The following is a 21,995-nucleotide window of genomic DNA, read 5'->3' on the forward strand; positions in this document are numbered from 1 at the left end:
ATCTATTATAACTGCAGTCGATAACGTTTGTACTTTGAAATGAACGCACAAGCCTTATTAAAAGAATTACGTTTATTTGTTACAAATCGATACTTTTCCAAAAGTTATTGTAGTAATTCAGATATTATGGGCAGTTAACATTTCCTTATTAAAGATGAGAAACATCGTTTAATCCAAAAAGGGAAAGATTTGTTTACAGCATAAAAAGAAATTACGATCTTCGCACGCTAAACAATGATCTATCGAGATATGTACAATAAATGTTAGAAATTCAGAGAGAATAGTTAACCAAGTTCAGCTTAATTTTCTTGTTTATTTGCCTTATTCGTCGGTTAATATGAAATTTGGTCTAATTACATCTATTTCTTCGCGTATATGTACAAATTTCATTATCTCATTAATAAAATGAGCTCGAATAATTAAAAGTAATTAACTCAAAAAAGAAAGAAGAAACTGCACAAGACCCCTTTTTTTGTTAAAATTATGCCTAAATCAAAAATAACCGGTACACTATAGAAATAAAATATACAATGATAAATTCATGTCTTATGTTACCTTACATCTTCAATAATATAATTGTTGTTAACAATCGATCTTTCAAGTTTTTTGGATAAATTGTACTTGTCTCATGTGTTACAATTTTCCATTGTATCTCACTCTTCTTTCTTCCTCGACTATTTCTTTCTTCGTATCGAAAAATATATAAACGCAACGCGTTGCAGGGACGTGGACGCAATGGAACACTAGTCGTACGCGAATTCTTTTCATTTCGAGAGCGACTAATAATTGTGTCACAAAAAATGAAGCTATTTACAAAAAACAAACTGTTGATGAATTTGTTACTAATAATAATACATTATTTTTTGCGTCTAAGTCCTGCGTAAAATTTCAACGATCTCACAAAGCCTTTATATCAAGGCCACGCGCATTCTTCTCTTTCTCATTCTTTGTGTCTTCACTAGAAAGAGTTCATATATCGTTCATTTTACAAATTTAACACCTACGATTGTTACACTTTAGTATAGAATAACGTTATCTAAAATACACAAAAGCCTTACGCCTTGCTGCAAGGTTGTATCGTGTAATTCAAAGGAGGAGGAGGAACTAAGAGAGGCAGCGGTGTAGGTGGCGGAGGAGCTTGAACTGTGTTCGAAATTGCAGCAGCCGTTGTTTGAGCTTCACTAGTACGGTTGTTAGCGTTGTAAGCGGAAAGATAACTTGGCCAAAGATGCGGCGGTGGAGGAGACCCTGGAGGTGGCGGTGGCGGAGAACGATCATCTAGTTCGTCCGAATCATTCATCATCATCGCCGTTAATGGAGTGACACGGGGCTTCTTCAGTTTTATGATTTTCACCTAAGAAACACAATTAGAGAAACATTGATTTGTTACATTACAATGAAAAGCTTACGGTTTAATCCTTTCTCCGTCTCTTATAGAATAACAAAGAAATTAAATTTATAAATTAAGAAAAGGCTAACCTTCACTTTTTTCTTTGCTTTTGGAGGTCGTGTTCTTTTCTCTTGTTTTCTACTCTTTCTGGAACTGGACCTTCGAACGTCACGAATTCCACCTCGAGCGACAGTAGTGGGTGGTGGAGGGGAAGGCATATCCCCTTCACCGCCACTAGGACTAGTACCTTCTCCAGGTTTGATTCCATCAGCGAATTGGACAGATTTTTTACTCCTTTGTTTTCGTTTTCCTAACTTCGCTAATTTAGTTTTCTTCATTTGATTCTTCAATTTGCTTAACTTGTTCTCACCAGCTTCATCTTTGCTGGACTCATTTTTATCTATTTCTATATCCTCTTTGTCCGTGTTGTCTCCGTTATCATTTTCAGGAGTAGAAAGGTCATCCAAATTGCCATTAGGAACCGAGGTCCTTCTAAAATATATTTAGATTTATGCACATTTATATTTGAAAAATGAAGTAAACTGTGTAGTTTATCTTATCAGAGATATGAACAACTGTATACCTAAAACCTGATGCGACTAAAATTCCTTTCAAAGGCGGCGGGGGTAACTCCGGCCATCCTTTGGATTCTGTTTCGATTTGGACCTTAGTTGTTTCATCTATCGCTGTCACCGTTGTAGCTTCATCGATTTCGCTTTTCAATTTATTTAACCGTGACTTTTCATCGTCCTCTTCTTCTTCCTCTTCGTCGTCTTCCGCCTCTTCTTCTTCTTCTTCGTCATATTCCACCTCAGCCTCCTCCTCTTCCTCTTCTTCCTCGTCCTCCTCAACAGGTACCTCCTCTTCTTCTGTGGAAGCAGAAGATGCGACTACTGGCATTTCTTCCTCCTTCTCAAAAATAGTAGAGGAAGTTTGTTGTTCCTCTGCATCGCCTTGCTCTTCGCTTTCCCGAAGAGCTTTTAAAACAGATGGATCCAGGTTTGAATTCTTCTGCTGATTTGCGTTTTCTGACTGACGCATGTTACTCTTCTCTAACAATTGAAGAGCGCGACGATTAATTCGTTCGATTCGCCTACGTTCTTTTTCCTTTCTCCTAATCTCACGCAGTCGCTTACGCTCTTCTTGTTCTTTTCTACGGGTCTCCAAGATAACTTCGTAATTATAAACCGGAAGAACAGGTACTTCTACAAATTTTAATCATTTAAATAATTATTTACATTATTTAATGATGTTTGTAATAAAAAAAAATGAAGTCTCATATATTTACTCTGCGATGTCACTTCGGCTCTGGGGAACGTCGTTTGCGTCACAGGAATTGGAACAGGAGCAGGGCCAGGGACAGGAACAGGAACGGGAACGGAAAGAGGCAATGAAACTGGGGACAAAGTAGAAACTGGTGTCGATGAGTTCATAGCGGATGGAACGGCCGGTACAGGCATGGGGACAGGAACTGGAACAGGTACAGATATAGATACTGAGGGAACTGGAGAAGATTGAGGGACTGTCGTGGAATACATCATCCCTCCTGATTGATCAACTGAAGAAGGCTGTCCACCGCTCCAATCCAAGGACGTCGGTACAACCTGAAGAACATTACCTACGCGAACTACTTGACTGGAACCTCGTACAATCGGTGCTGAGGAGGAGTTGGTCGGCTCTCTGTGCGTTGCTGGGACACCATTGAAATCTGCAGGTACCACTTGCAACACATTGCCCACCTGTTTGATACATTTGCGTTAAAATATGCTACTTATTTCTTTTTAACATTTTTATGATATCATTAAATAAAAGGAAAGATAAATGAGCCAAAAATATAAAGAAATGAAAATAAAGCAATATTATACCAATTATAATACAGAAGAAGACAAACATAACCTGTAAAACTTGTTAAGCTAAAGATTATCATTGATATTGATTTAAATGTCACATACTTGTAAAACAGTAGGTTGTTGACGGTATAACATTTGCTGCTGTTGTCCAGGCGGTGATGGATAACATACATTCGAATTAAAGTTTTCTCTGTAATCATTTGATATTCCTGCTCCATCCTGTTGTTTCTTAATTCCCAGCTCAAGTTCTAGCCTAAAATTAACCAAAAGATCTAAATATGTACATAATATTACATAAAATATAAATATTTATAAATATTGGGATCAATCAATCTATAACGGTTCAAGAAACAGTGGAAAGGAAGGGTAGGTGGGGTTGGGATTCTGAACACGATTTCTATAGGTATTACCTATCGTCGAGGGATAGGCGTTTCGGAGAACTCGCCGTTGAGTCATCAATGCACGGTGGATAAGTCAAATTATTCTCTGTATAGTAATATTCGTTTCCAACTTCGTTTTCAGCCGAATATTGGAAACTTGTTGCAACTGTCTCCATATTGTCACCGATGTGCATTTCCGAGTCTAACACAGTCGAGTCCCTAGGTAGTCCGGATACGGACTGCACGATCGTTTCTATTCGTCTACCTCTTTCGGTGCAGCTATCTAATAGTTTCATATTATCGTGTTCATCCTTCCTTTCCCTTGAACTTTCGCTCACTCTACCTCGTCCCATGGAAGGTGATCTGAATCGATAGTAAGATAAACTTACCAACAATCCGACAATAACTAATTATTATAAATTATTTTTACAAATTCACCTGGAAGATCGTAATCGTTCCGTCATTCGTAAATGATCCGGGCTTCTCATTCTGGACCCCGAGGTAGATCTAGTTCTTGATCGAGATCCCGATCTAGATCTCGATCTTGAATGCATCATCGACCGGGACCTGGACGTAGATCGAGATCGCGATCTGGATCTAGATCTTGACCTAGATCGTGATCTTGATCTTGACCATGATTTCGATCGCGATCTAGATTCACGTCTGAAGCGGTCGTGTGATGGTCTACGTGGTGATCTTCGCGACCGTAATGGAGAACGACCTCTAGGTGGAGGTAATTTATCCGTTCTTCGAATGTGTCCATGTCTATCTAGATCCAAAGGTTCTCTTTCCTTCTCCCATTGTCTGTCTCTTCTTGTACTGAGCCTACTTTTTCTTTTGAAATAATATAATTAGTTTAGTGCTCATCGTTAACGTCAATACTACTTTTATTAATAATGTTAATATTAATGCTACCTATGCTTGAATTTTAATGAAGGACGGAAAGGACCTTCCATGATATCCCTCTCAATACTATCATCCCTGTAGTACGTTTTCTCTTCATAATCAAGATCTAAATCTTGACTATTGGAATAGGAATCTAAGGACTCATTTCCATCCCGAAGCATGTTCTCTGCTTCGTACGGCCATAGTGACCGATCTGCTTCATCTCCGCGAAATCTACTCTCTCTATGTCTATCAATATCCACGTTTCTCTCTCTTAGTACTTCCATTGGTTCATACGACCTACCTTCCTTTTCTCTTTCCATACAGTCGTATTTCTTTCTATTCCAGTCATCTCGATCTCCTTTAATAGGTCCATGTTTTTTAAAATGATCTGTAGACAATTACCAATAATACTAAATCATAAAAAATCGAAGGTAAAAAAAAAGGGAAAAATATTAAAGAAAGAAAAAAACGTTACCTTTATTATGTGGGGCAGTGTTAGATCTAGGAGAACTTCTTATAGATCTTTCTCTCCTATCATCTATTCTTGCTCTACTGGATCTATCCTCGTCGATTCTATTTGATCGTTTTTCTTTACTAGAAAAGCCTGAAAACGACTCTTCCTTTCTCTTTGGACTTTTGCTTCTACTTCTACTCCAACTGCGGCTATGGCTTTCGCTACGACTTCCTTCCCGTTCCCAGGAAGTGCGTTTTTTATTGCGACTAGTAGAAGGACTGAACCTCCTTCTACTTTCATTGTACTCATGTTTCGAAGTCCTACTATCTCTTCTATCTACTCTTTCTCTATCATCAAATTTTTTATCTCTTCTTTCTTTGCTACGATCACTGATTCGTTTATCTTCCCTATTCTCCTTTCTGCTAGGACTTTTCTTTTTCTGCTCTCTGACCGGTGATCTTACTTGACATTCCATGTCACTAATATCTTTACTATTACGTGGTCTAGACTTTTTAAGTTCTTCCAACTTAGTTCCTTTGTTCCCAGACCTGTACTCATTGAAATCGAGCTTCACCGCCCCTGGTGATTCCGATTTTGTGGTAATCGAAGTTTTCACTGTTATTGACAAGTCTTTCGAGTCCACCTTAACATCCGTAATAGTAGTCTGTTCCGTGGGAATAACTTCAGTAACAGGTGCATGTATATTGGATGTCTTTTCACACTCGATCCTAAATTCATTAGGTTCTTCGCAATATGTGTTTTTTATATCGTTTTTCACAGAGTGCGACTCTCGAAGTTTCTTCTGGATAGTCAATAGAGCCGCAGCGTGTTGCATGGGATCGTCTGAAATCAATTTTGTCTTCACGCGTTCATTGTTTCGTCGGACTAACAGTTGTTTAGGAATCAACTTGAGTGCTGCTTTTCCTTCATTCGACTCCTCTGTTCCTTTTGTGCTGGCAGATGAAGATATTGCCTCAGAACTCTTGTTGCTTAATTTTCCATGTGATTCATCAGATTCATATCCTGCGAATATGTCCATTCGTAATGATTTATAGTTCGTGTCTGGGTATGGTTCGTTGATTGGAAATTCAGACGAACTTTCAGATACTTTCACATCGAATTTCTTTCGAAGAGTCTGATCCTCTATCTTCTGCACTCCTAAAATTTCTTCAAATTCTTCCTTCATCACTGCAGCTTTTGCATATTTACCATCGCGATATTTTATTTGAAGAGGTATATTGGGAACTGATTCATCATCAGACATAACCAGAGTTTCATTCTTTAGTTTATTGTGTAGGAGACTCTCCTTCAGATTTACCTGATTATCCTTAAAAATTTCCATATCCTAAAAGAAGAAACAAATAATTAATATACTTACATTTTTCAAGTCTATATTAATTATCTTATATATAAACATACTTCAGACTTCTGGGATCCAGCTGGAGAACTGGGACTATACAATTCTGTATTTTTTTTCGTTAATTTCACATCTATCTCAAAGATATCCTTTAATTGTTCTGCAGTACATTGCTCTTTCGAAGGCGTCAATTCCTTGGTCTTATCAAAGAGCATATTCTCCTGTGAACTGTTACCAAAACTTCTTATTCGCGACTTACATCTAGTATGTTCTTCTGGAGTCCAAGATGATTCTAACAAATCTATATCCTGACATTTTCTAGGAAACAAATCGATAATATCTGTACTTGTTGAATTCTTAGATGTAGACTTTCTCAACTGCTGTTCAACCATACAAACGTCCTCGTCTTTTATCTTCGTTTTAGCTAATATCGAGTCACAGCATTCCAAAGATACTCTCTCAATATCGTGGTCGAATTTATTCACTTTCGTCCATTCTGCACACTCTTCCTCCCACATAACAGGAGTTTTAAGCTTTATTTTTTCTTCAGACTGTGATTCCATATCCCAACGACTTTTCTTGCTCTTTTTGCTAGTAACAACATCATGTTTCATAGATGCATCCACATTTTTACTGACTGCATTTACCTCCTTATGGATGCTCTCAATTATAGTAATGCTGTCTTCTACGCTTTCTTTTCTGTCACTTTTTTCTCGTAAGAATGATTCTTCTTCAATGTCCCAATCATCTCTCTTCCTCTTACTCTTCTGTTCCAGGAGCATCAAAGCTTCTTTCTCTCCTTCTTCTTGTTCTTCTTCCCAAATTCTCATTGCAGACAATCTGTCTTGCCTCTTTTTACATTCCTTTACAGTTTCCTTTTCTATAGCGATATATGTATCTGTTTTCTTATCATATCGAACCTCCTTTTCTAATTTCTTTGAAATACGAGAGGTCTTCTTTTTATTAATCATTAAATCAGACACAGCTTCTAAGCTGTCGACTTCCCATTCGTCCGCTAGTAATTGTCTCTTATTTACTTCCTTTTCAAGTTGTGTTAATGATGGGACATTCAGAGTATCAAATTCAGTCTCTCCCCATTTTTCTCTTTTTTGTTTGTCTAACTTTTTAGAGAGCTTTATTTCGTCTTGCATTATTTGCTGAGATATACGCTCACTTTCCTTCTTCCAGTCAGCTAAAAATTCACTGCTGTCCTTTTTCTCTTTATCTCTTTTCCTCTTTTTCTTTCCATCTGCATCTTCTTCTATCTTCAAACTCCCTGGGATGATCTCCTTGCTCATGCTTGAACATTTTTCTTCCAAACGTTCGTCATTTTTATTCTTGTCGTCTTTCTTGCATCGTTCCTCCTTCCTTTCTATTTTCCGAATGTTTTGTATATCAGTATTTTCTACTTTTTCAACATTACTCTTTGACAGTTTTTCTCCTTTCTGCGGCATGATCACGGAATCCATTTCCCACTCTTCCAAGTATCGCTCTTCGACTTTGTTTCTTTTTTCTTCATCTTTGTGGGTTTTATTGTGGATGTCGCTATCAGAAATCACCTTTCTGACCAATTCCTGATCCTTGTTCCAAACGTCGTGTTTATCTGAGGATCTTTTCCTATTTTCGACTTTTACTTCCTCTTTAATTTTCTTTAATGGAACTTGAGAACGTACCAATTTCGCATTTTCTAATGAAGAAGATTCCAAAGGCGACTTTTGTATCGTCTTTATTATATCTTCTCTGTTATCTTGTTTAACGTTATATTCTTTCTTCTGTTTAGACTTTCTAGTCGCTACCCTTTTTTTCTTCCTATCTTCAGACGAATCGCTACTACTTGAATCCGAACTGACTTTCCTTCTTCTCTTCTTCTTCGTCTTTGCAATTCGTTTCGCTTTTTTCTTTCTTTTTTCAGCTTTTCGTTTCTTTTTCTTTCTTTTCTTCCGTTTATCATCGGAACTAGAAGAATCACTGCTGCTACTACTACTATCGCTGCTATCTGAATCCGATAATGAGTCCGAATCGTTCGATATTTTCCGTTTTCTTTTCCTTCTTTTTACTTCTTCCTCAGAGTCGGAGGAACTCGACGAACTGGATGATTCACTACTGCTAGAAGTCACTTTCTTTCGTCTCTTTTTCTTTCTTGTTTCTTTAGAGTCAGAATTTTCGTCGCTCATACGTTCTACTTTAATTCGAACGTTTTCCCAATCGCTGGGTATTGATTTAGAATCTTCCGATTCACTTTTATCATGTATATTTTTACTCTCTACTCTTACGCGTTTTTGAACCTGAATATGAGAACTATTTGATGATATCTGATCGTCCTCGATTTTCGAAATGTTTTCCAAGTTCTGTCGACTTTCACTGGATTTGAATTTTTCCTCAATTTTATTTGAATTATTTTTATCCGACTTTCCGGATATACTATGCTCTACAAACGAAAAATTATTGTCATTCGGCAAATTAGTTTCTATATTAAATTCATGATAGCTTAACGTCGAGGTAGAAGCTTTATTCGGTTTTGGGGAGAATTCTTTCGACATTGGAATATCACTGCAAACCATCTTCATGAACTGTTCGTACTCCGATGCTAATTTTTCGTTGCCTGCAGACTGTAACAAAGGAGATGTTGATTGTCTATTGTCGTCTATTTTTTTAACACTAGAAGCCTCATCTTCGTTGATCATTTTCTTGTCTTTATTAATGTCTTCTTCTATCGTACTTAACCGTGGAGAAAATTCCTCAGGTTCTAAAATAAATTTTATTCATACTCTTCTAATTTATAAATAAAGTAATATTTATTATATAAACAAAATATTTACCTTGCTTCGAAGTTATGTTACTCGATTTCACTACATTTCCTTGTTCCTTTCCAGTGCCGGATAACCTGTCTTCATCTTCACTATCCCATTTTGACCTAGGCAGTTGTACATTAATTGGTACATGCCACTTGTCGTTTCCTTCGGATTTATATATGCCTGTCTTTGGATACCAGTTACGTGTACGTTGAGATTTTTCCGCTGCTTCCGTATCGTTTCTAGAATTGTTAAGATCTGAATGGGTAAAGGAAGATTAGTGAGACAAAAGATATTTTAGTATACCGTATAAAGTCTGCCTCGCATATGTCCCGCATTTTTTCACGATGATCGACAGTAACTGCCTGAAGAATTTGTTGATGATTGATGAAAAGTGACATACGAGGATTTTCAGAATAAAATAACTGAGGCCTTCCTCGTTTAGTTGCTCTCACTGATTCAGGAGGATACTCTTTAGGACCTTCTAGTCCTTCGGCAATAAAAGCGTATCGTTTCAAACGACAATCGTTTATCATTAACATTTGCTCAAAGTGACGTAAGTAATCCTCGGCTGTTCTGTAATATATAGATATATATATGTATATATGCCGAATATCTACATAATATATAAAAAAGATATAAAAAAATAATGTAGATATTTTGAGACACAAGCAAACCTGTTCTTTATTGGTCGTTCTGAGTGATCACGTCTTTTAATCTCAATGATGTCGTCTATCAGTATACCACACTTTTTTAACTCCACCCATGAAGAAGAATTCATTATGTCTCTCTCTTTTCCTTTGTCTTTATCTTTCTCCTTTTCTTTTCTATCTTTAATTTCAGGTTTCTCCTGTGAATCACTTCTTTTTTCTTTAAGACTCTCCTTCTTTTCTTTTATTCCTTTCTTTTCCCGTACATCTTCCCATTTATCATTATCCTTTTTATCTCTTTCTTCATCTTTCCTGTCTCGGTTCTCTTCGTATTTATTACTATCCTCTCGCTTATCTTTATCATCTTTCCTATCTTTATCTTTTCTACGTTGTTCTTTATCTCGCGAGACTTTATAATATCGTTCTTTGCTACCATTATAATCTTTTGACTCTTTATTCGCACTATCTCTTCGTTCTTCTCTTCCATATCGCCTTCTTAAAATAGTTTTTACATATTATTTATACATATAAAAATGCAAGAATTAACTCTTTATTATACAAAAACGATAAATATTTTTATACCTCTCTGAATATTTATTTTCTATTGTAGACTTTGAACCACTTTTATAAGAGACATTAACATCATCTTGTCTACTTCTTTCTCTCAAAATCTTTACATTTTCTAATACATTTTGTCCATTCCTATTTGCATAATTTTCCTCTTCTAAACTAGCTGTAAGACAATTTAGTTAGTGCCAATAATTAAGTTTTATCTAAAATTTCATATTATAAGTACCTGCAGCCATAGCTTCGGCCAGTAACATTTTACTTTTAGATTCTTCTCGTCTAATCTCTTCAATAGCCAATATTTTTTCTTCTGCACAATGGAAACGTTTCCATATTGAAATAAATTACAAATTATACATTTTTTAAATATAAAAAATCTATAAATTAAGCTTATTGAACATTACCTGTTTTCTTTTTTGATTTACCACCACTTGAATGACGATTATGAAATTGTACAGAGTCTGAGTCAATATTTACAATTGTGCTTGAATCATTTTTTGAGGATTTACCATTATCATTTGGCATACTTTTAGATTTAGAAACTTTGGTAGAATGTGCTTGAAGTAGATTGGATTTATTTTGGAGTTTTGGTGGCATATTAAATTTGTTGGCAAATGCCATCAATCTCTTTTTAGCTTGTAATTTTCCTAGCACAGGCTTGAGCATCTTGGGACTCTCCAATCTAGGTGTGTCTCCATCGCTAGTTTGGCCTTTTGTACTATCTGGTGTTTCTGGCATTTGTATATCAAGTAAAGATATTGGAATGTCTGGTGTTGGTTCTTCTGGAGCATAAGCATCTTCTGATTGTGACATTGTGTTAGCACTTTTATTTTCTGGTTCTTCTATATACAAAATTATATCACAATAAAAAAACATAATACAACATAATTAATTTACTGCAGAAATAAACAAACAGGTATGAAAATTTACCTTCAAGGGGATTAACTACATTGTTTTTGTCATTGGCAATGCCTTACTTTATCATGCATATGATTATTCTTTAAATTAGTATTACAAGCATCAACAAAAATTTTATTTTTCATGCTTAATATATATATATCAGATTCTATAAAATAAAAGATATACAAGTCATATCTATGTAAAAAGAATTATAATCCTCTTGTGTGAAACAATTATAACTTATTCTTTTATGTATTTTTGTTTCTTTAGATAAGAATAATATTAACATTTTTTTAATCTAATAAGCAAGGTACTATAAAAAAAAGATTATGACATTTTGTAACCTAATATTCAGAAGACTAAAAAAATGTGTAGTCAATATAAATGATCAAAAGATACAAAAATTTGTTGCCTTAGGTCTTTTTTTTTGTAACATTCTATATAATATGTTTTACAAAAAAAGAACACACTTAGATATAAAATATAATCAAAATTTTACAAAAATACAAACATTTACACATATACCCACAAGAACCTTATTAAATAGTACTACAAATACAATTACGCCATATCATCATCAATAATAATTTTAAATTGATATTTCTCAAAATAAAAAGCAACTACGAGACCGATTCGACAGACAGGTAAAAGATTAAAACATTGACTAGTTTAAATCATTGATGTATGTTTTTATAAAGGAAATCGTAAGTAAAGTAAAATAGGTTCGACTATCCAATTTTTAAATATACTTTATAAGGTTATGATGAACACACTTATTTTCAGTCAAATTTTACAAAATTGTCACCATCCAGTCAAACAGATCGAAATTCGAAAAAAAATGTTAATAGAGGACTAAATATTACTGGATATAGTTTTGTTGGTTGTTACAAAAACTTACTCCATGCTGAGTGCTAAGTAACTGATGGGTACATGTTGCTGACGATAAAAATGATGAAATATTATCAATGTTACACGCCTGATTTTTTGGTTCTATCAATATTTTTAATTTCACTATCCTGTGTTCGTCCAAATCAAACGGAGCCACTGCGAGAAAAGCGTCAGACATTTTAGTCAAACGGCAGGCCGGCAACTGTAAACGCTCATCAATTCGGCAGAAACAAGGGATGCCAATGTTTGAGGAATAAACGAAGAACAACCACTAAATACAATAATGCCACGTTAACTGATCGAGAATTTGATTCGTTAATTGACCATTCCCAACGCCAGTTCTTGGAAGTGAACTTTCAACGTTCTGGACTTTGAACATTTATGCATCTTTATGTATTAAGTAAAATTTAAATGCAAAAATCTATATAATGCACGTAATATATAAAAATATTCGAAATAAAATACTAAAAATATAATACTACTCGTTACAATATTTAAATGGCGAAACAAATTTATATTCAGATTCTATTTTTTTAGTTATAATCATAAGAATATAAACTTGTATAAATATCCACAGTTCACTGATATTACGCATATAAAATACAAAAATGTATCAGGTATCTGTATCTCACTCACATTCATTGACGAAAAGAAATACTCAGAATGTCTTAGAATACTTCCCTTGATAATTGGCCAGATACAGTCCAGATCCGTGGCCAGTTAGCGAAACATTACTGTATATGTGTTTCGGTTCGATCGATGATTATTTGGATCAATTTAATTTTATCTATAATGAAATTATACAAAGTTTCAATGAAAATATTCATGTGTAAAAGAGAATCTTTTGAAATAATAAATTCGACAAGTTTTACTATAGAACATTTACACAACATTTATATAACTGTATATTTTATACAAGCAATACTTTTAATCAAATCTTTTGATCTTATGCTTATGTTTATTATAATTTAACATTGTTACGTTACACCTGATTTTTATTTAAACGACTTCAAATATTTCACAATTAACTATTGTAACGACCGTCGTGTTCTCTTCTTAAAAATTAATATATCAAAAAGATGTCAAGATAAAAATACGCGTTCCTAATATGAATTTAAGTGCATTATATAATTAATACATATATTAATCTTCCATTTCTGATGGATCACCACCCATTGCTTTCCAAAAAGCAGTAACTAATTGTTCAGCGGCTATTCGTCTTTGATTAGTTGGCAGTAATGCTGCATGTTCTTTCATAGCTCTCAATTGACTAAACAATTCTCCAAAATCTACATTCTCTTCACCCATAATTCCATCTGAAAAAAATAGTATATAGAAGCTGTAAAAAAATCTCATAATGAATTATTCTTCAACTTACCTAGCATGTTCTCTATTGGTAATGTTTCTGTAGAATCTTGACTTAGTTCAATGTTTTCAAACTGTTCTTCAACTTCTTCCATATCAGGATTTTGTTCTCCTACGTCCAATGGTTTTCCTGTAAAGTTACAATCAGTTACAAATTTTAAACAATTAGTAAATAAGCATTTCCACTTATAAAGCAATATTTTTTAAATTTAGCCAATTTAGTTTAAGTGTATGTATAGGTCTTTATTAGAAACCTTTAAGTATCATGTTTGGCCACATATGAGCATGTAAAGCTTCAATAATCCTTTCAATACCATATTTGTTATTTTCTGAATCAGCTTCTGAAGCATCTACATCCGGTCTATTTAATTCAATTAGCTCAAATCTGTTTTGCAGACACCATTTTATCACTGAAATACACTGAAATTACATGTCTAATATTCCTCAAGTTATTAATATAACAATTGTTATTTGTATATACCTTCATTCCTAATTATGGTGTCTGTTATAAAATTACAAGAAAACAGTAGCACTTCAGCTTCTGCTAAAGAAGCAATTACAGATGACCATTCCTTTAAATTCTGATCTGCATCTTCCTAGGAAAATCAGTGCTGAAGATCATTCGTTCTGTCAAAGATTCTGTTTAAAAGTTAAATATCTTACTGCCTGTGGATTATGATGTACAATTAATGCTTCTACACCATCGATTGAAATATCTTCAGAAGGATTTTCTGTAACACATATTAACACTTGTGTTTTGTAATATTTGTTTTGAATATCCCATAAATGATATTCAAAATGATCTTGGTTAGACAATTTTTCTCCACCTATATCTATAAAATAAAATAACATATAAAAATAAAAAATTATTGCAACGAATACTACTCATCCAAACATTTATTTTAGAAAATTAATTTACCAAATTTTTAATATCGAAATTAAAAAGATATTAAAGTTTCAACTTACTCGCTGCAATTTCATTAGCTTTTCCTTTTTCGGTGCTTATTATTAATATTCGTGGTAGATTCATTTCGTAATAAAATTTTATCGTACTGTTAAAGTTCAATAATCTCAAGATACGTTGAAAAATTTAAAAGATATTTTTTAAACTAGTAACTGACGGTTAGGTTAGAATTGCAATCTTTACGTTAATTGATATGAAAATGTAATATTAAATAAATAAAATTAATCACTATCGTTCGATATACAGCGATATCTTTGTTGTTATATACTTTGGATAATGAATTAGTTGAATTATTTTACATATCGATGTTGTTCCATGTCATAACATTTCGTGATGGACGATTACAATGACGCTTGTCATCACTTGACCTTTAAAGAAACTAGAATAATTCTGACTTATTTCGTATATTTTAGTATTTCGATAAATTTTGATAAAACGGAAGTATAAGTATTTTCTTTAATACATTTTATAAATTTAGTAATAATAATCAATATTGAAAAATGATTTGTTTCATAATTTTAAATAGATCAATTACACGCGATAAAATTCCTTACAATACCACTAGTGTTCATATGTTTCTAAATAACTGAAAATTCGTGAACTGAGACAGATAACTAATAATGTGTGTAACTGATAAGACAAAAATTGTATAAACGTATATTGATTATTGGATTTATAGCAATACATAAATTTGCAAATACATATGTGATCATAAAATGTAAATGGCGCATAGTATTACTATTAGGGTTTCTCCCTAATTATTTATAGAATTCGTGTTCAGATTCATCCTTTTTAATATTATTTTTATAGCCCTTCTCGAAATCTTTCGCTAGGACTATATATCGATTCTCACGAACTGCGTGCATTCCTGCTTCTTGGCAAATTGCGTTAATATCTGCACCAGAAATTCTATCTGGTCGTGCTACATAATCTTCAAGATCTACTTCTTCGCTCAGATTCATTTTCGCCGTAATTGTCGAAAAAATCAAACGTTTTTGACGACGATCAGGTAGAGGAAATTCGATTTTTCGATCTAACCTGCCAGGACGTAACAATGCAGGATCTAATGTATCGGCCCTAAAAAGAAGATGGATCATTGTATTTATATGAATTACTTTTTATAAAGATAACAATAAAGATCAAAATCGTACCTATTTGTAGCCATAATAACTTTAACATTAGTAGTTTGATCAAAACCATCCATCTGATTAAGCAGTTCCAAAAGAATACGTTGAACTTCGCGGTCAGCACCAGTCTGTGCATCAAACCTTTTTGTAGCTATAGCATCGATTTCATCAACGAAAATTATAGCTGGCGAATTTTCTTTGGCTAGACGGAAGACATCTCTGACCATCCTTGGTCCTTCACCTAAGTATTTCTGTACGAATTCTGATCCTACTACGCGAATAAATGCAGCTAAAAAATATTAATTGTACTAAGTTAGAAGAAGTTAAGTATACCGTTTATTCAAATGTTCTTAAAATATATAACACTGAAAATGATACATACCAGTGGTATGTCTAGCTACAGCTTTTGCAAGCATAGTTTTACCACATCCAGGGGGACCATACATTAACACACCTCTTGGTGGATCGATTCCAATTTGTTTATACAATTCAAAATGAGTTAAAGGTAGTTCTACTGCTTCTCTAATCTCTTGTTTTTGCATGTCCATGCCTCCAATGTCACTATATTGAATATCAGGTTTTTCATCTATAAAATAAAATAATACATGAAACACTATTCTTTCCATAATTTTTTAAATTGCTAACAATAAAATAAAGTACCTGCTTGCAACATTGAAATACTTGAATCAGCTTCTGGTGGTAGAACATCTACTAAAGCATTGCTATGTTTATGAAGAGCTACACTTGCAGAAGGCTTTAACAGCTCTCTATCAATTGTAGATAAAATCCGTACATAATAATTAGAGCCTGTAGTAGAACCTACAATACCAGTGTTTTGGTCTACAGCTTCTAAGAATTGTCCAATAACCAAAGGCACACTTTGTATGCGCTTTACTTCTTCTTGAGCATGTAAATATTCTTTTTTCAAATTACGTTGTTCATCTTTGATATATTCTTCTTGAACTTCGAGAAATTCTAGCATTCTTTGTAGTTTCTATAAATATAAAATTATTATTATGTTCATATATTAATTAAATATATATACATAAGCAAAGAAGTATATAGAGGAGTAGAATATCAAATTTTCCTACCTTGTACTTCGTATACAGATCTTCAACATCTAGTTCATCACCAGCACCAGTATAATGTCCACTTACAGGTTTGCAATCCATCTCTCCAACATCCTAAAATTTAACAAAAGAAATATTACATATGTCACAACAAAAGTACGAGGAATTTTTATTATAAATAACAATACATAACAATTAAGTGGAATAAAAATTGAGGTTACAGTGAATAATTTTAAGTTCAACGATAACTCTTAACCGTTTATTTCTCTGTTTTGTAATTTTGGAAGAAAATCTGAATAGAAATATATATACCTTATCAGGCAGAATAATACCCATTTCATCCATTGTTTTAAATAGAATTTCTTTAATTAATTGCACCCGACATACAAATCAACGAATGACTTGAGGTTCTTGAACAGTTCAGTTCAATGATTATACATATATGTCAGGAGTGGCTACCATTAACTACTTAATCGACTACAGAAAGGAAGTCAAATAAAGACAAATGTCTAAAATATTATGAATTTTATTGGTACAGATAATAAAACATTCGTTGAAAATTATTTTTAAATCGTATATGTTAATCTACTTTTTACAGCAATATATATATTTGTTCAACTAAATAATTGTAATGTCTGACGATTAAAGTTTTAAAGGTCCCTAAAATGACAAAATAAATTCCCTATAAATTTGTGATTTTTAAACATTTTGGCATCCTTAAAATAATCCTATATAGTTCCTCAGATATTCTGACTGCAATTTGCGTGATTTCAGGCTTGGCTTTATGTTTACAAGGTTTCTCAACCGGTAAACGTTTAGAATTTGGATTGTATGCGTAACAAATTTCATTTTTTTTTCAAGTGCTATATACGTATTGTAAGATATTGAATATTCTTAGTATTATTCTAGTTTTAAAAGGTGTCTGAGATAAGTACGAAACATTTGCTTAAGTTTGAAAGTTACATTTCTGTTATTCTTTACAGATACTTGGTAATAGGAGAAATTATACGTAGTTGTTCATCATCAGTTATACAAATTTTTAAATAACAATGGTGATGGAAGAACAACAGTCTGATATGGAGCTAGATTCAGAGAGAGTTCCTGTACCGCAAGTGCAGAAATCAGTGGAAGACTCGCGTATAGAAACAGTTAATAAAGTTACAAGCATTTCTAGAGGAAAACCCAGGCTTAGGAAAAAGGCACTGCATGCTGCAATACTGAAACAAATGGAATTTTACTTTAGTGATGCAAATCTAAGTAAAGATAGATTTTTAAGTAATTTAGTTAAAGAAGATCCATGTAAGAATTATAATGTTAACATTATGACATTATTAATTGTCATTTGACATTTTAAAATTCTATCTTTGAATATTTCAGATGTGGACCTCAGTGTTTTTCTAAAATTTAATAAAATAAGAGAATTGACTACTGATATAAACAGGATATCTAAAGGTGTACAAGCATCTACAATATTATCGTTATCTGAAGATGGTATGAAAATACGACGTATAACACCAATAGCACCAAAAGAAAACACTGATGAATGTACAGTTTACGTACAAAATTTACCTCCTGATGCAGATCATGAAACACTGAGTTCAATATTTTCTCAATATGGTCAAGTTGTATATGTTTCTATTCCACGATTTAAAAATAATAAAAAGATAAAAGGATTTGCATTTGTAGAGTATGATACAATTGAAAGTGCTAAAAACTGTTTAAAGGTAAGAGGAACATATATAACAATGGAAAATTTTTAATTACTTTATACTATTGAATTAATATATTTCAGGCATTTGAAAAAAAAGGCTGCGTTTTACCATCATATACAACTCCTGATAAACTTCTAAGCATTACTACATTTGATAATACAGAAAAAAATATGACATTAGGAAATGAGAAAAGTATCTGTCCTGAAAATACTGCTGCTAATGAAAAATTGGAAGACACTGAAACAGATAAAAGTAATGAGCAGCAGATGCATACAAACATCAATAATACTTCAGAAAATCATGATAATAACAATAAAAAGAAAGCAAAAAAAAGAAAACACTCAGATACAGAATCTGCAGAACCAGGTGAAACAGAAGAGCAAATGGAGAGTGAACTGATAAAAAGTAAAAAGAAAAAGCTGAAAAATCCCAGTGATTTACATAGTGGGGAAATAGAATCAAGTAATGAAAAACAAAGTGATGTTTTTTTGGAAGGTACACAAAGAAAATTAAATAAATGTGAGAGGAATGTGCCTATAAAGGAAGAACAAGTATCAGATAATTGTGATGAAAATGAACAAATGGTAATTGATGACAGTACTATTCTAAATAATAAAGAACAAGAAAATACAAATGAAAAGAAAAAGAAAAGAAAAAAGCGGAAGAAGCAAAGTAAATTGGAAGATTTTAGTTATAGTATAGGATTACAAGTTATGGCTAAGAAGGACTGGAAATGTCTTAGGAATAAATACTTAGAATTACAGAGAAGTAAGATGAAACAACTCAAACAACATTTAAGAAAAACAAGATGGAGCCAGTGGTCGAATTATGAAAAAAATAAACCTGAAAGGGTAGAAAATGATGAGGACAAAATGAGGAAACAAAATAGTACATCTGCATGTCGTTTCTCATTTACATCAGGAGTTATAGTTAAAATTGAAATGGATAAACCATGTACAGATCCAAAAAGTTTAAAGGTATATATATATATGTCGAACATAAAGATATAATGTGAGTAAAAAGTAAATAAATATATATATATAATTTTTATATATTTTAATCTTTTTAGATGGAATTAAAAAATAATAGTTCTGTAAAATATATAGATATTGAAGATGGTTCTTGTTTTGCTTATGTAAGATGTGATACAAGTGAAGCTGCACAAGCATTTATACAAAAGTCTGATGAGGAAAGAAATATGAGAATATTAGAAGGTAAGAGAATGTTGTAAATATTTTAGTAGGAAGTAATTTCATTTATGTCCTATTGTGTAGGTGAAGAGGAAAAAGTGTATTGGGATAAAATCTTGCATGACAGAGAAGAAAAATTGAGTAAAAAAGTAAAAATCAAACAGAGAGGAAGGAATAAATTACTAAAAAAGGCAGAAAAAGAACTTGGGAAGCATATCAAATTCGATGAAGTGTAAACTTAGAGACTCTTTCCTGTCAAATATATTTAAGGATTGTATATAAAACAGGTGGTTTTATATCATGAAGTTATAAAAACAGAAATGATAAATAATATCCAACAGCATTGTTACAAATAAATCATATATTGTTTACATTATGATTCTTTCAGCTATGTATTTTAAAAATTATCTATATTTAAGTCTTTTTAATGAAATTAAGGAATTTTTATCATTTAATACGTCTTTATATAAAAATCCATCTGCAGTTTTAATTTTCTACCATCTTCCCCTTCCGCGACTTCTGCCAGAGTCATTACGTCCAAATCCTCCTCCTCCACGTCCTTTAAAACCACCGCCACCACCTCCTCTTCCAAAACCTCCACCACGTCCAAATGATGGTCTACCACCACCTCGTCCACCACCATGTCCTCCACCACCTCTTTTTGCTCCACGTCCACCTCCACCTCCTCTCTTTTGTACAGAACCAGGAGGTTTAGGCAAAAACCTTTGTAAAGGTAATAATTTAGCTGGATCTATGAATAGCTATAATGGAGTACAGTAGTAATAATTAATGGAAAATAGTTGTTAAGTTTGATTCATATATATAAAAAAAAGTATATACCTGTGCATCCTTTTGAAAGCTGGATGCCTTTATATTTTCAGATAATTTTATAGACACATAGTAATCTCTAATGTTGCCAAATATTTCATCTATTTTTCCAATTTGTTGTTTGTTTTCTGTATAAATTGGAGCATTAAAGAAGGGTACTTGTTCTATATCTACTTTAGCAACTAAGTCATCTTGAACCGTCCATGTAAAATGTCCTAATGGAGTCACTTGTTCTGGTGGACCTTGATCATATCTATAATATATGAATCATTATTATATATCTAGTGAGAAAGTATGAAATGTAATAATTACCCTCTTCCACCTCTATCACCACCACGGCCTCCTCGGAATCCTCCTCCACCTCTTCCACCACGACCTCCCCCTTTACCAAATCCGCCGCCACCACCACGACCTCGGAATGACATTTTTTTATTTTATAAATACTGAAAATAATTCATTCTATTGTTAACTTAAAAATACATATAAGATTATGTACGAAAAATACATAACTTCACAAAAGTAAGAATGTAGAGTACAACCACGTGCCTAACCTGTAAAAGTTATGGTCAATAAAATGATAATATTTCTATCTCTATGCAATTATACGATATCTTTTATAATTCAAGTTGTTAATTGTACAACATATCAGAATTAACTTTGTCACTATGTTTATATAACTGTAATTACACTCTGTTATTACAAAATAGCGGCATTCCCTTCCGTAAGCTACAGTTTACATTTACGATCATAGTCTGCGCATGCACGTTATGAGCATGTAGTGATCTAACACGGCATGTAGTACTTGAATGAAATGATTTAAAAGAGTTTAAGGTATTAATTACATAAATAGAATAATATTGTGGATTATTTTGTTTACAAAATTAACGTAATTTTTATCATATTTTGTATTTTTAAATTCAAGTTTGATATCAATTTTCATTACACCTAACTTTCTGTATACTATTTTTTTTATGTACACTATATTCTGCTATTTATGCCGCCATTTTGTAAATAAGTATTAGTGAATACACAATATACATTCAAAATATTTTAGCTTTTTTCACTATAATATATGTATTTGTAATTTGAAACAAATACTAATGAATTAAACATAACCTGAAAAGTAAGAATAATTACGACGTAATAATTAACATTTTAATATTTGAATATTCAACATGTTAAATTTTTTATTTAGTATTTCCGATGTATTACAGATACAGTTCAATAAAGATCAGTTTAGTATCCAACTATCTTTTAGCCGTAATTTTATAACACTCCTTTGAGTACATTACATCAATACAAATAACATCGCCTAAACGACATCAGGCTTACATTTTTTCAATTGTTCCTGTGATGATATGACCATTACTACCGTTTATTTAATTCGCAAATGTGCCATGCCATTATTTATATTGGAAATTCGTATCATTTAATATGCTAACCTCTTACACATTGTTACTAGCAGTAAAAATGAACTACACGCCATCTTCACTTTTACTTCAAATAGTGCAATTATATGTAGTGCAGTTTAGCTTTCGTTTAGATAAGATAGGGAAGGGTCATTACAGATCAATTTAAAATATATCCCATTGTCATAATTCGTTATTTAACGAAAGTATATAA

General features: G+C 32.8%; 5 protein-coding genes across 13 annotated transcripts; 1 reads left to right on the forward strand and 4 right to left on the reverse strand.

Moving 5' to 3' along the window:
* Positions 1-54: 54 nt before the first annotated feature.
* Positions 55-12,838, reverse strand: LOC122577283 (trichohyalin-like). Of its 5 annotated transcripts, none has more exons than XM_043748507.1 (18): positions 12,127-12,634; positions 11,259-11,394; positions 10,733-11,170; positions 10,558-10,638; positions 10,344-10,494; positions 9,789-10,253; positions 9,418-9,687; positions 9,139-9,353; positions 6,382-9,065; positions 4,984-6,307; positions 4,536-4,896; positions 4,059-4,454; positions 3,651-3,983; positions 3,343-3,493; positions 2,679-3,129; positions 1,974-2,595; positions 1,480-1,882; positions 55-1,354 (listed from the first exon to the last, which is right to left on the reverse strand). In XM_043748507.1, exons 3-18 carry the CDS (start codon positions 11,139-11,141, stop codon positions 1,055-1,057), a joined length of 8,616 nt encoding a protein of 2,871 aa, XP_043604442.1. In that variant the 5' UTR covers positions 11,142-11,170; positions 11,259-11,394; positions 12,127-12,634; the 3' UTR covers positions 55-1,054. The 5 variants fall into 5 exon arrangements, with proteins under 5 accessions (XP_043604442.1, XP_043604438.1, XP_043604443.1 ...); XM_043748503.1 differs by having other exon boundaries at positions 9,789-10,256; XM_043748508.1 differs by lacking the exon at positions 3,651-3,983 and having other exon boundaries at positions 9,789-10,256; positions 12,127-12,838.
* A 255-nt stretch (positions 12,839-13,093) lies between these two features.
* On the reverse strand, positions 13,094-14,929 carry LOC122577298 (alpha- and gamma-adaptin-binding protein p34-like). Of its 2 annotated transcripts, none has more exons than XM_043748555.1 (6): positions 14,448-14,929; positions 14,145-14,314; positions 13,963-14,077; positions 13,796-13,891; positions 13,495-13,611; positions 13,094-13,432 (listed from the first exon to the last, which is right to left on the reverse strand). In XM_043748555.1, exons 1-6 carry the CDS (start codon positions 14,509-14,511, stop codon positions 13,260-13,262), a joined length of 735 nt encoding a protein of 244 aa, XP_043604490.1. In that variant the 5' UTR covers positions 14,512-14,929; the 3' UTR covers positions 13,094-13,259. The 2 variants fall into 2 exon arrangements, with proteins under 2 accessions (XP_043604490.1, XP_043604489.1); XM_043748554.1 differs by having other exon boundaries at positions 13,736-13,891; positions 14,448-14,823.
* Positions 14,930-15,076: 147 nt separating this feature from the next.
* On the reverse strand, positions 15,077-17,128 carry LOC122577291 (26S proteasome regulatory subunit 6B). The gene is made up of 6 exons (XM_043748540.1): positions 16,955-17,128; positions 16,664-16,756; positions 16,233-16,566; positions 15,955-16,158; positions 15,597-15,861; positions 15,077-15,522 (listed from the first exon to the last, which is right to left on the reverse strand). Exons 1-6 carry the CDS (start codon positions 16,985-16,987, stop codon positions 15,204-15,206), a joined length of 1,248 nt encoding a protein of 415 aa, XP_043604475.1. The 5' UTR covers positions 16,988-17,128; the 3' UTR covers positions 15,077-15,203.
* A 253-nt stretch (positions 17,129-17,381) lies between these two features.
* Positions 17,382-19,920, forward strand: LOC122577224 (la-related protein 7). 3 transcript variants are annotated; one of them, XM_043748376.1, is made up of 6 exons: positions 17,382-17,518; positions 17,626-17,941; positions 18,020-18,366; positions 18,435-19,331; positions 19,424-19,568; positions 19,629-19,920. In XM_043748376.1, the coding sequence occupies exons 2-6, from the start codon at positions 17,692-17,694 to the stop codon at positions 19,778-19,780; spliced, it is 1,791 nt and encodes a 596-aa protein (XP_043604311.1). In that variant the 5' UTR covers positions 17,382-17,518; positions 17,626-17,691; the 3' UTR covers positions 19,781-19,920. The 3 variants fall into 3 exon arrangements, with proteins under 3 accessions (XP_043604311.1, XP_043604313.1, XP_043604312.1); XM_043748378.1 differs by having other exon boundaries at positions 17,382-17,449; XM_043748377.1 differs by having other exon boundaries at positions 17,421-17,560.
* LOC122577226 (H/ACA ribonucleoprotein complex subunit 1) lies at positions 19,888-21,962 on the reverse strand. Of its 2 annotated transcripts, none has more exons than XM_043748381.1 (4): positions 21,705-21,962; positions 20,685-20,815; positions 20,385-20,625; positions 19,888-20,305 (listed from the first exon to the last, which is right to left on the reverse strand). In XM_043748381.1, the coding sequence occupies exons 2-4, from the start codon at positions 20,795-20,797 to the stop codon at positions 20,039-20,041; spliced, it is 621 nt and encodes a 206-aa protein (XP_043604316.1). In that variant the 5' UTR covers positions 20,798-20,815; positions 21,705-21,962; the 3' UTR covers positions 19,888-20,038. The 2 variants fall into 2 exon arrangements, with proteins under 2 accessions (XP_043604316.1, XP_043604315.1); XM_043748380.1 differs by lacking the exon at positions 21,705-21,962 and adding an exon at positions 20,924-21,281.
* Positions 21,963-21,995: the final 33 nt, after the last annotated feature.

The sequence above is a fragment of the Bombus pyrosoma genome, linkage group LG18 (assembly GCF_014825855.1).
Source record: "Bombus pyrosoma isolate SC7728 linkage group LG18, ASM1482585v1, whole genome shotgun sequence".
In the NCBI taxonomy this organism is placed as follows: domain Eukaryota; kingdom Metazoa; phylum Arthropoda; class Insecta; order Hymenoptera; family Apidae; genus Bombus; species Bombus pyrosoma.

Coding starts and splice junctions, on each gene's coding strand:
- LOC122577298 (XM_043748554.1), bottom strand. CDS start 14,511: ATGAATCTACCACGAATATTAATAATAAGCACCGAAAAAGGAAAAGCT. Junction 13,892..13,962: donor CACCATAATTAGGAATGAAG/GTATATACAAAT, acceptor AGTGTATTTCAG/TGATAAAATGGTGTCTGCAA. Junction 13,612..13,735: donor GCCAAACATGATACTTAAAG/GTTTCTAATAAA, acceptor GTAACTTTACAG/GAAAACCATTGGACGTAGGA.
- LOC122577224 (XM_043748376.1), top strand. CDS start 17,692: ATGGTGATGGAAGAACAACAGTCTGATATGGAGCTAGATTCAGAGAGA. Junction 17,942..18,019: donor TTTAGTTAAAGAAGATCCAT/GTAAGAATTATA, acceptor TGAATATTTCAG/ATGTGGACCTCAGTGTTTTT. Junction 18,367..18,434: donor GTGCTAAAAACTGTTTAAAG/GTAAGAGGAACA, acceptor AATATATTTCAG/GCATTTGAAAAAAAAGGCTG.
- LOC122577291 (XM_043748540.1), bottom strand. CDS start 16,987: ATGGATGAAATGGGTATTATTCTGCCTGATAAG. Junction 16,159..16,232: donor TATTTCAATGTTGCAAGCAG/GTACTTTATTTT, acceptor TTTATTTTATAG/ATGAAAAACCTGATATTCAA. Junction 15,862..15,954: donor TGTAGCTAGACATACCACTG/GTATGTATCATT, acceptor AATATTTTTTAG/CTGCATTTATTCGCGTAGTA.
- LOC122577226 (XM_043748381.1), bottom strand. CDS start 20,797: ATGTCATTCCGAGGTCGTGGTGGTGGCGGCGGATTTGGTAAAGGGGGA. Junction 20,626..20,684: donor GGTGATAGAGGTGGAAGAGG/GTAATTATTACA, acceptor CATATATTATAG/ATATGATCAAGGTCCACCAG. Junction 20,306..20,384: donor GCTTTCAAAAGGATGCACAG/GTATATACTTTT, acceptor ACTCCATTATAG/CTATTCATAGATCCAGCTAA.
- LOC122577283 (XM_043748506.1), bottom strand. CDS start 11,141: ATGTCACAATCAGAAGATGCTTATGCTCCAGAAGAACCAACACCAGAC. Junction 9,688..9,788: donor GAACGACCAATAAAGAACAG/GTTTGCTTGTGT, acceptor TATATATTACAG/AACAGCCGAGGATTACTTAC. Junction 3,130..3,342: donor AACAACCTACTGTTTTACAA/GTATGTGACATT, acceptor TGTATCAAACAG/GTGGGCAATGTGTTGCAAGT.